The following is a 12,675-nucleotide window of genomic DNA, read 5'->3' as shown; positions in this document are numbered from 1 at the left end:
GGGAAAGCTCATCTCCTCTCTAGCCCAACTAAGGTTTTGCCTATTCGGCTTCTTCTGAGTATAACAAAGCCATTTGCGAAGATATCGGACAGTCCACAATGCTTAAAGAGATTATCCAGTTCATCTTCAATTTAACAGATTTGTTGAGGACTTAAGTTTGTATAACAAAGATTTTTTTTATTCTAGTGTCATTTTGTGAGCATGTCTTTTTTTACCCTTTTTTAAGTCCTATAGAAAAATGTATTTTAATAATGGCAAATGCCCAGACCCTTACCCTAAACACACTGGATTACAAAAAGACCAAAACCTGTCTTTGTCATACTCTCTTATTTTTATATATTAGACATGTGTATTTTTTCGACATTGACTGGGCTAGTAACAACTAATTATATTAGCAGTGACTTTTTTTAAACTTTATATTTAACAACTTTTACTTTAATTATTTTTAATTTATTTCTCATAGTGACCCCCATAAGGTCATAAAAAACCTTGTTGGGGGAGGGGCATTCAACATTTAAATACTTTTTTTAAATCTGATTTCTCCTGTAACTGGAGCTGGTAGATTAGCCCCAGTTACATTGGGAATGCAGCCTCATGGCTCACGCAGCCGCACAATCTCATGCAGCTGCACTTTTATGCAGTGACGTTTTAGAACGCCTCTGGAGATTAGAGCGCGGACATATTAAAGCTATGGTTGGTCTAAAGGCGGTGAAATACCAATTTTTCCCATAGTGATATTTTGTATAGAGATTGCATGGCTAATATGCAGATTGGACAGATGTATCATTGAAATGTTATGTTTGTCTACAAATGTTAATGAGATTCTTACCTTCATCCTGTTCCTCATAGCGAATGATATACTGTGTGGCATAGCTCAAAGCCGTCGGAGAGAAAAGACTCTAAATATAATTAAAATAATGACAAGATGTTAATAGTTGAATCAATTCATAGCATTTGTGTCAGGCTTACCATGATGCTAAGGAGCAGTTCACACAATGTTTAGTGTGAGCATTCAGTATACTTTTATTTTTAAAGTTTAATTGGACGGCTTAGATAGCTTTGGAATTCGAATGTATCCGACAAAAATGTGTATATAGCGAAGGGTACATTTGCTTAAAATTTGAGTCAATGGCAATTGAATGTAGCGTTATAGCATAGGTCCATGATGTGATGTCACTGTTCAAGCAGCCACTGGACCGCTGCAGTCTATCATTGGCTAGAGCAGTCAAGCAACTTTGTGCAGCAATCATCCTAAAACAGCTAATAATGCGCTGCTCAAAGTCACCTGACCTCTGCTGCCAATCACAGTGCAGAGCAGTCCATGAGCTGTGAAATAATGATATTCCAGCTTTCTTTATCTACAAAGACCATGGATCCACCTGCATAGCAACCAGGTGGGTGAGTATTACTGAGAATGTTATTTTCTATGTATTATGCCCAGACAACCCCTTTAAAGGGAATCTGTCACCTCAAATTGGTGGGCTATGTAAATGTCCTGCGTCCGGTCCGATGGGCGGTATTTCTGTCCGTAATATCTTTGTGAATTTGAGTAGGTGTCCTCCATAGTTCGCGCGTGTGCGATGCAATCTTGCGCTGGCGCGCTATGTCCCGGAAGATTTTGCTGTGTTCCAGGACATAGGGCGCCAGCGCATGCGCAGTAATGCTTTTCGGCTTTGCCTGCAGTTGGGCAAAGCATACTGCGCAAGGCAAGATTGCATTACGCACGCACAAACTATGGAGGACACCTACTGAAATTCATGAAAATATTGCGGACAGGATGGGGTGGAGAAAAGAAGACGAAATATCGCCCATTGGACCGGACACAGGGAATTTACATAGCCCGCCAATTTGAGGTGACAGATTCCCTTTAATAGTTTGTAAGCTATTATTTTTTTAGCATCTTAGAAAACAAAATCTGTTTTTTTTTCCCAGTTTTCATTTTTAACCACAATTTACTGGTAGGTAGAGATCTACTATGTACCAGTACCATATTCCTGTAAAGAAGAAGAATACCATTTAGATCTTTAGGTAGGGAAAATCCTCTTTTACAGAACAATGCTGCCAGTAACTCATTTTGAATGTTTCTGCCTTTTATGCTACAGGTCCTAAGTTTATGTTCTAGATAAGATCAACTTTAAGAATAATCAAATAATGAATTAACCCATTTAGAGGCATCTACTGAATACAGTCAGTAGATGGCCAATCCCTAAATGTCCTGTGTGGTCAGAGGAGAGATGATAGAACATACAGGGTAGATGTGATATATTCACCCATGCCATAAATAATTATACCAGCAAACAAGGTTCAGACTCACCAGTAAGGTTTTTCCGGCAAAAGACAAGCCTGTCTCCTTAGAAACCACAACAATGAATGGAAAGAAGGTGATGATGTATATGAGACTGCCACTAAGAGCAGCTACATTCGTGTTGTGGAAGAAAACGCTGATGAGGTAACTCATTGCTATCACTGTCAGGCTGTAATCCAGGAAGAAAAGGAACATAAGGAAACCATTGCTGTGAGGCAGAATTTTGCCAAACTTTAGAATGAGGATAAGAATGGCAACAGTGATTATTAGGAAACAGGCACATTCAATGAACCAAGCGAAAAAGTGACTGCAGGAGTTGATTCCCATCATCTTCATGAACTGCAAAAAGAAAGAAAAACTCAATTTGCATCAAATTTTACATAGTAATACTAGACTGGAAATGAAACGTGATGTCACCCACAGAAAAAAAATGGCAGGGCTTTACAGTAACTGGACTGTGAGACTCAATGACCGTACATCCTGTGTTTTTCTTGCTTTAGGTTGTTAGTCAACATTGCTTTATAAGTTTCAAATTCAGGCAAAGTTCCTTATACATCCAAACATTTGTGTTAATACCATCATCCTACCTACAGCAACCACTAGAGGGAGCTCAAAAAGACCCTCTCACCAGGATTTTATACCCCAAACTGATGTCATGTGTAGACAAGTGCTTTAATGCTGATTAAATCCCTACATTTCGTATAGAAATCCGTTTTGCTGTTTAGGAGAAATCCAGAGATGAAATTGTATGCTAATGAGTTGGAAGAGCACTGATACCATCCCTCCCAACTTTTGAAGATGGGAAAGAGGGGCAAAGACTGCGGTGCGCAACGCGCGCCGTGGCAAATTTTAGGCCACACCTCTGACCACACCCATTCATGACTAGTCACACCCATATCCACGTCCCAACCACACCCATTTAGCACTGCTGATCACACTATTTCATAAAGAATAATTATAAACAAAAAAATATGGCCACACAGTGCTCCATACTGCATAAAGGCCACACATGATGCTCCATACTGTATAATGACTGCACATGATGTTCCATACTGTATATTGGCTGCACATGATGCTCCATACTGTATAATGACCGCACATGATGCTCCATACTGTATAATGGCCACACATGATGCTCCATACTGTATAATGGCCACACATGATGCTCCATGCTGTATAATGACTGCAGATGATGCTCCATACTGTATATTGGCTGCAAATGATGCTCCATACTGTATAATGGCCACACATGATGCTCCAAACTGTATAATGGCCACACATGATGCTCCATACTGTATAATGGCCACACATGATGCTCCATACTGTATAATGGCCACACATGATGCTCCATACTGTATAATGACTGCACATGATGCTCCATACTGTATAATGACTGCACATGATGTTCCATACTGTATAATGACCGCACATGATGCTCCATACTGTATAATGGCCACACATGATGCTCCATACTGTATAATGACCGCATATGATGCTCCATACTGTATAATGACCGCACATGATGCTCCATACTGTATAATGGCCACCCATGATGCTCCATACGGTATAATGACCGCACATGATGCTCAATACTGTATAATGACCGCACATGATGCTCAATACTGTATAATGACCGCACATGATGCTCCATACTGTATAATGGCCACACATGATGCTCCATACTGTATAATGGCCACACATGATGCTCCATGCTGTATAATGACTGCAGATGATGCTCCATACTGTATATTGGCTGCACATGATGGTCCATACTGTATAATGACCGCACATGATGCTCCATACTGTATATTGGCTGCACATGATGCTCCATACTGTATAATGACTGCACATGATGCTCCATACTGTATAATGACCACACATGATACTTCGTACCATATAATGGCCACACATAGCTACTCCTACACATGCGGCTGCGCTCCGTACACTTTGCACACACGGCTCCGCTCCGAACACATGCGCTGCGCTCCATACACCTCGTACACACTCGGCTCCCCTCCGTACACCTCGTACACATTTAGCTCCGCTCCATACACCTCATACACACACGGCTCCACTCCATACACCTCATACACACACAGCTCCACTCCATACACCTCATATACACACAGCTCCGCTCCGTACACCTCATACACATTCAGCTCCGCTCCATACACCCCATACACACACTGGTGTTCATCTTTCACTCTGCAATCACACAGCACTGAGCAGCCGAGGCAAACAGAGGAGGCTGTGAGATCCCACCCTGCTCAGCCCCACTCATTCCACGCAGATTACTAGCCAGGCATTAGCTCCAGTCCACTGGTCTTCTGCTGCTTACTTTGCGGCACCCAGGCTGTGTTCGGCAGGTAAGCCCTGGTAAGGTGGTGACTGTTACGTACCTCAAAGAAGTGTCCCCTCTGAGCCCTCTCTCTCCCTCTCTGAACTGTACCGCACACACACACTGGAAGACTCAGGAACATACGGAAGGGGAAGGGGCGTGGCCTAACACAAGGGGGCGTGTGACGGCTGCTTCTCCTGTTGTCTGCGGGAAGCAGAGTGTCCCGTGCGGGACAGTGGGGAAAAGCATCAAAACTGGGACAGTCCCGCACAATGAGGGACGGTTGGGAGCTATGTGATACAGGAGTGACCGGTCCAGTCAGAGACAGGAGGCAGACAGTAGGTGGGAACAGGGAAAGAGGCAGGAGAGCTGGAAGTGCAGCGTCCACCCCACTGCACTGGCTCCCTCTAGTGGCGGCTGCAGGTAGCCAGAAATCCACAACTTAAAGTGGATATCGATTGAAATATAATATTCTTTGCAGTGTTTCTAACATAGATACATAAAACTTACTCATGTAATCAACTGCACCCTTCATTATCTAAAGATATTGCTGCAAGTTCACTTCTGGCTTGTGCTCAGAAGTCGATTTCCTGAGTCAGCACAATATTAACGCTGCTTCTAAAGGGGACGGTCTAACCCATTGAAATGAACAGGAAGGCCTTGTGGTATAGGGTATTACATAGGTTATTTAGGATATAAGATAATAGCTTAGGGTATTTATATTTATTAAGGGGTCTCTAATTTCAGGTGGTGGACAATCCCTTTAACTGTATGCAGGGGATTTAGAACTTTAATCACAATAAACATATATTGAGAAATTCATCAACACAGAATTTGGGGCCTATTTAGGTTGGTAAAATAAAAGTGTTGTTCAATTTTGATTTTTTTTTACATGGAATTATAGAAAGCCTAAATTTACACAAGGGAAAATCACCTGAATTAAAGACTAACTACATTTTTTTAATAGAAATGAACAGTAAAAGTGAAAATATGAAACTTTATAATTTATCTTTTTCGAGAAAAATGCCTCACTCTCCACAATCAGTCACGTCTTCTCTCCCTGCACAGAATATTTTATTCTCAAAAACTATTCAAAATATTTACGAATCTGTTTTTAATGAGGGACCAAATTACACCTGCTGCTTATAGAAGTCTATGGAGATGGGAGTAGGGAGAAGGTGTGGGAAAAAAAGTGAGAGTACACAAAGGGAAGCTGTGGAGGGGAAACAGATGAATAATGTAGGATACAAGCCATATAATGGCCAGACATAGTGTTGTACCTTATACACACACACACATACGACACTTTACTCTGAAAAGTCACCCGACTTTAGGTAACTACGGTATATGTGGTCCTGGTGGACTAAAATATGAGCAAAAAAACTTTTCATAAAAATGAAGCCTGGGTATCTCTATTATTCTGAAATCTATATGGTCTGAGAAATTCATAACTACAGATTAGCAGCAATAAAAAAATCTCCTTCAGTTTAATCCGCAAATCTCAAATATGGAACCATATTTGTCCCTATATTTTAAGGGGTTGTCCAGTGAAGAACTCTTATCACCTATCCCGGGGTGGACATATCATTGGTGCCACCAGTGTGGCCACACAGGGGCCCAAGAGGTAGAGGGGCCCATTTCTACCTCCAACGCCAGTGGAATTATGCATTATAATGACCTGATGGACTGCAAAGGGTCCATATATTGTTCTTGCTCACGGGCCTTTTCTATCTGTGTCTGCCAGTGACCTATCCACTTGTTGATCGGTGGTGGTCCAACCGCTGAGACCTGCACGGATCGGCAGAAGAGGGAACTTTTATCTGTGTTAAAATAGAGTGGCAGACCGCCATTCCATTCATGCCCTATGGGCTGCCGAACACTGTGCACTGCTTTTTTTGGCAGCTCAATAGAGAATGAATGGAGTGATGGTAAGGCGTCTGCTTCTCTGTTTTGTAACGGGATAAAATTGCCATGTTGTAAAAGGCTACCTCGGACAGACTTGGTACAAGCCACTCTGCCTGGAAGATTTCAGTGGAATCTGACCTTCACCCAGTAATCAACATAGGGGAAATACAAAACTGAACACAGGAGCCAAATAACAGAGAGCACAAGCCTAGCTGAAACAAACTAATAACTCTCAGTGACTGCTGGGGTTTACATAGAAGGGAGCCCTGCTCATGGCTCACTGCAGAGAGCTAATTACCTACCAGCTTACTGCAGCAAAACACAAGTGTGTAAAAGGGAGAACTAGCATCAGTAATCTAAAAGCTGGACACCCACACGCCGTGGCTGCCAGCTGTAACAGTAGTGTTAGTGCGGCGCCACCTACCGACCAGGTCAGAGGTTGCAGCAGTACGTTCAGACATGGATGTGACAGATAATCAGACAACTTGTTTTCACTGGATAACCCTTTTAAACTGGTTGATCCAAGTTACAGTGGGGCAAAAAAGTATTTAGTCAGTCAGCAATAGTGCAAGTTCCACCACTTAAAAAGATGAGAGGCGTCTGTAATTTACATCATAGGTAGACCTCAACTATGGGAGACAAAGTGAGAAAAAAAAATCCAGAAAATCACATTGTCTGTTTTTTTAACATTTTATTTGCATATTATGTTGGAAAATAAGTATTTGGTCAGAAACAAACAATCAAGATTTCTGGCTCTCACAGACCTGTAACTTCTTCTTTAAGAGTCTCCTCTTTCCTCCACTCATTACCTGTAGTAATGGCACCTGTTTAAACTTGTTATCAGTATAAAAAGACACCTGTGCACACCCTCAAACAGTCTGACTCCAAACTCCACTATGGTGAAGACCAAAGAGCTGTCAAAGGACACCAGAAACAAAATTGTAGCCCTGCACCAGGCTGGGAAGACTGAATCTGCAATAGCCAACCAGCTTGGAGTGAAGAAATCAACAGTGGGAGCAATAATTAGAAAATGGAAGACATACAAGACCACTGATAATCTCCCTCGATCTGGGGCTCAATGCAAAATCCCACCCTGTGGGGTCAGAATGATCACAAGAACGGTGAGCAAAAATCCCAGAACCACGCGGGGGGACCTAGTGAATGAACTGCAGAGAGCTGGGGCCAATGTAACAAGGCCTACCATAAGTAACACACTACGCCACCATGGACTCAGATCCTGCAGGGCCAGACGTGTCCCACTGCTTAAGCCAGTACATGTCCGGGCCCGTCTGAAGTTTGCTAGAGAGCATTTGGATGATCCAGAGGAGTTTTGGGAAAATGTCCTATGGTCTGATGAAACCAAACTGGAACTGTTTGGTAGAAACACAACTTGTCGTGTTTGGAGGAAAAAGAATACTGAGTTGCATCCATCAAACACCATACCTACTGTAAAGCATGGTGGTGGAAACATCATGCTTTGGGGCTGTTTCTCTGCAAAGGGGCCAGGACGACTGATCCGGGTACATGAAAGAATGAATGGGGCCATGTATCGTGAGATTTTGAGTGCAAACCTCCTTCCATCAGCAAGGGCATTGAAGATGAAACGTGGCTGGGTCTTTCAACATGACAATGATCCAAAGCACACCGCCAGGGCAACGAAGGAGTGGCTTCGTAAGAAGCATTTCAAGGTCCTGGAGTGACCTAGCCAGTCTCCAGATCTCAACCCTATAGAAAACCTTTGGAGGGAGTTGAAAGTCCGTGTTGCCAAGCGAATAGCCAAAAACATCACTGCTCTAGAGGAGATCTGCATGGAGGAATGGGCCAACATACCAACAACAGTGTGTGGCAACCTTGTGAAGACTTACAGAAAACGTTTGACCTCTGTCATTGCCAACAAAGGATATATTACAAAGTATTGAGATGAAATATTGTTTCTGACCAAATACTTATTTTCCACCATAATATGCAAATAAAATGTTAAAAAAACAGACAATGTGATTTTCTGGATTTTTTTTTCTCAGTTTGTCTCCCATAGTTGAGGTCTACCTATGATGTAAATTACAGACGCCTCTCATCTTTTTAAGTGGTGGAACTTGCACTATTGCTGACTGACTAAATACTTTTTTGCCCCACTGTATATAATTCACGTCTCAAAAATTATTATAGGTCATGAAAAAGTCATATTGTATGGGAGAACATCTATCCTGGTGTGTCCTACCTCATGTAGCCTAAGTTCTTTCTCATGAACAAGCTTCTTTACAAAGGCCGCGATGAAAAGAACCCATGAAATCATCAAGGCGATGGGAAGGGAGAAGGACATGCTGTAGAGAAAACTGCCAAAACAAAAAAGGACGGAGTTGTTAGTGCTGCCTATTTCCTATAACATGGTGATGGAGTAGTGAGGTGACTGAGAGGATGAGGGACACATTACTGCACGTGCTTACCTGTTCTTCTTGTAGCAGGGGAAAGGCATGGGCTGGTATTGCACGCCAACATCATCCAGGCTCTTGTTGGTCTGCATCTCAATGATAGCTCGGTCAATGTTTTCCTGCAAATACACAAAGCCACGGCTGTATTTGTTCACAGTGGTATGTGGCCCGGGAACCCAGTAAGAATCTCTGATGTAGTTGGTGTCCTCCGATAGCAGCGAGCGCATGGTGATACTATAAGTTATGTGCTTCGGCAGGCCAGAAGCTGAGCGTGTATTCCTACTGGTGCCGGAGGGAAGGTTGAAGGTAACCGCTGTACGGACAAAGAAATTACGGTTTTAGAAATGATTTAGTCTTACAAAAATATAAATGGCTCTAAAGTAGTGATGAATGAACGTGCTGGGATAAGGCATTATTCAGGCATGATTGGGTGCTAACCGCGCGACTTCGGCATTCTCGAATAATATGTTCCGAGTCCCAGCGACTACATATCTCGCGGCTGTTTGACAGCCTCAAGAAATGCAGGGATTGTCGGTTTATTCAGTAAACCCTGCATGTGTTGTGGCTGTGTAACAGACAAGAGACACGCAGCCGCTGGGACCCGGAACATATTATTCGAGCACGCCAAAGACACCCGGTTAGCACCCAAGCATGGGTGGATAACGCCTTATCCAAGCACATTTGCTCATCACCGCTCTAAATTTAGAGCAAAAAACTTTTTTTCTAGCCGTCACCTGCAAAGAGCTCATTGGTCTTCTGCAGCTCATCGGCCTTGGCCAGCATTTCTGTAGCACTGCTGAAAGGTTTAATCCGATTATACGACATGCAGGACAGAAGGTTGTCCATGACCTGACTTAACGCTTGGCTCACTCTAAGGTAACTTTCATTATCAATCAAGAATTGGATATAACTGTCTGCGGAAATAGAAACGAAGAAGATCATTAAAAATGAGGCCGCATCTGGAAAAGTGAATAGTTTAACTTTTTACTATGATTCTTATGCTATGTAATCTATAGACTAGAACTATTAACACTGACAAACTTCTCGTGGCACATCTGACTCTGAAAATTGGCATCTACGGAAATATCCAATTTACATAGTAAACTACCTTTCCGGCACCTATAAACAACTTACCTAAATGATGGTCATTTCAGAAAGAATCACTATTTTCTACATGCATTACTGTTCTGTATAATTTTCTAGAATATATATAAATTTCTAGATTAAAGAAAAAAAAACCCTTGCTGGTGCAGGTGAATGGAGTATTATATTATTAGTCACGTTATTACAGGTTTTATAACATTTATATAGAATGTTATGTAGAAAAATATAGGGTTATATTAGCTATTGTTATTAATTATTATTATTAGCTACTAAATCCAAATAGCCATGAAAAGTGCTGTATATTGAGACTGTTCCGTGGTACACAGCACCTTCTAGTGCATAAATACAGCATTGCCTTTAGGAATGAATCTCCTTTGTTTTTTATAGGTAATAAACTTTCTGCACCACAGACACAATAGGAGCGCAGGCAGAGTCACTTACTGGCTGTAGTTAATTTTGCAGATAGATCGGTTGTATTAATCTGTAGAAATTCCTCCAAAAATCCCTTGATGACTGTATTGTTCAGAATTCCCTATGGATTCAAATGTTATTATTGGTACAAATCAAAATCTTTTTTCTTAAATATTCTAATAGTTACAATTGTAAAGTGCTGTGGGATATGTTGGCGCTATATACCGTAACTAAAATTATTATTAGTTATAATATTACAAGACAAAAAGATTTCTGTTACCACATTAAGGCACGTGACTTTTAGACAGCTGAAAGGATTCAATAAAGCAGATCTTTATCTGAATTGTGAAAACATTAAAGGGGGTGTAATATTGATGGCCGATCCTTAGGATAGGTTATCAATGTCTGATCGGTGGGGGTGACACCCAGCACTGATCAGCTGTTCCTGGTGTCAGTGGCACCCGAAACTGCAAAGTTACAAAGTTGTATATTGAAGGTGGCCGGGTACTACACATCGCCACGTATTCAAGTTAATAGTGGGTGGAAGTGCAGTAAACAGATAGATCTGTGCTGTGCAGCTCCATAACGTTGAAGTTCCAGCCAGTGGCAGTGCTGGGTGTTGGACCTCCACCGATCAGACATTGATGACCTATCCTAAGGATAGGCCATCAATGATAAACTCCTGGACAACCTCTTTAAAGGCTTTCTTCAGTAAAGACATTGATGGCGTCTCAAGGAATATTACACCTGATCCATCTGATGATTTTGGATTGGACCCCTGTGAGCTTGTAGACCGTGGCAAGAATGCTAGGAAACCTTGATGCTTTCTTGACTCCTGGCAGCACATGCCCTGTTGCCTAGAAAAGAGCTAAAGCCGCTCAGCACTTTCCTAGCACTGTAGTCCTAGCGATCTGCGGGCTCACGAAGGGCAATTAGTCTTTAGTGTGTAACCTAACAACATAATAGACGCTATAGTATACAGCTGCATAAAAGTAGTAAATGGTAGTTATAGCGCTTCCACTAATATGAGCTATACTCTGATCATGGCTCTTCTGCAGATGTATTCACAAGTTGCTACAACCAGGGGTACAGCATAATCTAATTTTGCAAGTAGTCAGAGCGGCTATTGTAAAAAATAACATTTTTCAAGGTTCAGAAATCTCGAAGGTTCAGGCTAATTCAATGAGTTTTTATGCTTCTTGCGCTTAGAAGTAAAAGTAAGTAATAGTTTATTAGGGACAATATAATAATGTATACCGACTGGGCCGATTAGAAAGTAATTACGCTGCAACTGATTTAAAAAAATAAAACATATTACAGACTATATACAGACCACCTCAACCCCAAATCAAGGAACTGAATTCCTGCAATAGGATATGTGAATATTTTTCTGCCCAATGATGACAGAAGTATTCTAGGAGTGATACCTTTATTGGCTAAGCAGAAAATAATATGTTTGCAAGCTTTCAGAGCACAGTGGCTCCTTCTTCAGGCAAGATTACAAATAGATTAATAAGAAAACTTATTGCAAGCTTTCAGAGCACAGTGGCTCCTTCTTCAGACAAGATTACAAATAGATTAATAAGAAAACGTATTAATCTATTTGTAATCTCGCCTGAAGAAGGAGCCACTGTGCTCTGAAAGCTTGCAAACATATTATTTTCTGCTTAGCCAATAAAGGTATCACTCCTAGAATACTTCTGTCATCATTGGGCAGAAAAATATTCATATCGATTTTTCTGGCTAACACGGTACCACAATACAATTTGTTATTGTACATCATGCAATAGTATATGAATTTTACAAGCCAAATGTCACGTCAAACCCCTAGGTAAATCTGCTACCAGATTAGACAAGCACTTGCCTGCAATGTGGCTATCAGCTTGTCAGCTTCTGTTATGTATTTCCAGTTATCCATAAGTTTCAGAATTTTGGTGGATATAGTGTTGAATGTTTTCTTGTAATTTTCCACTTCTAGTATCTTGTTGCTAGTCTGGAAAACATTAGAAAATGATAGATACTGTATATTTCCTTTTATAAGAATAGAAAATACAGTGAACATTTGATCTGTATAAAACAGTCACATTGGGAGTATATCGGTCTTACAGTAAGGGCTCAATCAGACATCCATTTTTTCACATACAAGAATAATGGGCTGCATTTCATCAGTGTTTTTGATCAGA

General features: G+C 41.3%; 1 protein-coding gene across 1 annotated transcript in view; it reads right to left on the bottom strand.

Moving 5' to 3' along the window:
• Positions 1 to 12,675, bottom strand: part of ABCA12 (ATP binding cassette subfamily A member 12) — a 253,565-nt gene that overhangs the window by 101,830 nt on the left and 139,060 nt on the right. Inside the window, exons 24-30 of the mRNA XM_069735561.1 lie at positions 12,357 to 12,485; positions 10,523 to 10,613; positions 9,712 to 9,891; positions 8,993 to 9,290; positions 8,767 to 8,881; positions 2,315 to 2,644; positions 830 to 899 (exon numbers count right to left, since the gene is read on the bottom strand). Of these exons, the coding sequence (XP_069591662.1) occupies positions 830 to 899; positions 2,315 to 2,644; positions 8,767 to 8,881; positions 8,993 to 9,290; positions 9,712 to 9,891; positions 10,523 to 10,613; positions 12,357 to 12,485 (1,213 nt within the window). The remainder of the gene's footprint in view (positions 1 to 829; positions 900 to 2,314; positions 2,645 to 8,766; positions 8,882 to 8,992; positions 9,291 to 9,711; positions 9,892 to 10,522; positions 10,614 to 12,356; positions 12,486 to 12,675) is intronic.

Source organism: Ranitomeya imitator, chromosome 7 (genome assembly GCF_032444005.1).
Source record: "Ranitomeya imitator isolate aRanImi1 chromosome 7, aRanImi1.pri, whole genome shotgun sequence".
Taxonomy (NCBI): Eukaryota; Metazoa; Chordata; class Amphibia; order Anura; family Dendrobatidae; genus Ranitomeya; species Ranitomeya imitator.
Note: the sequence above shows the minus strand (reverse complement) of the source record. Positions and strands in the feature narration are given on the sequence as shown.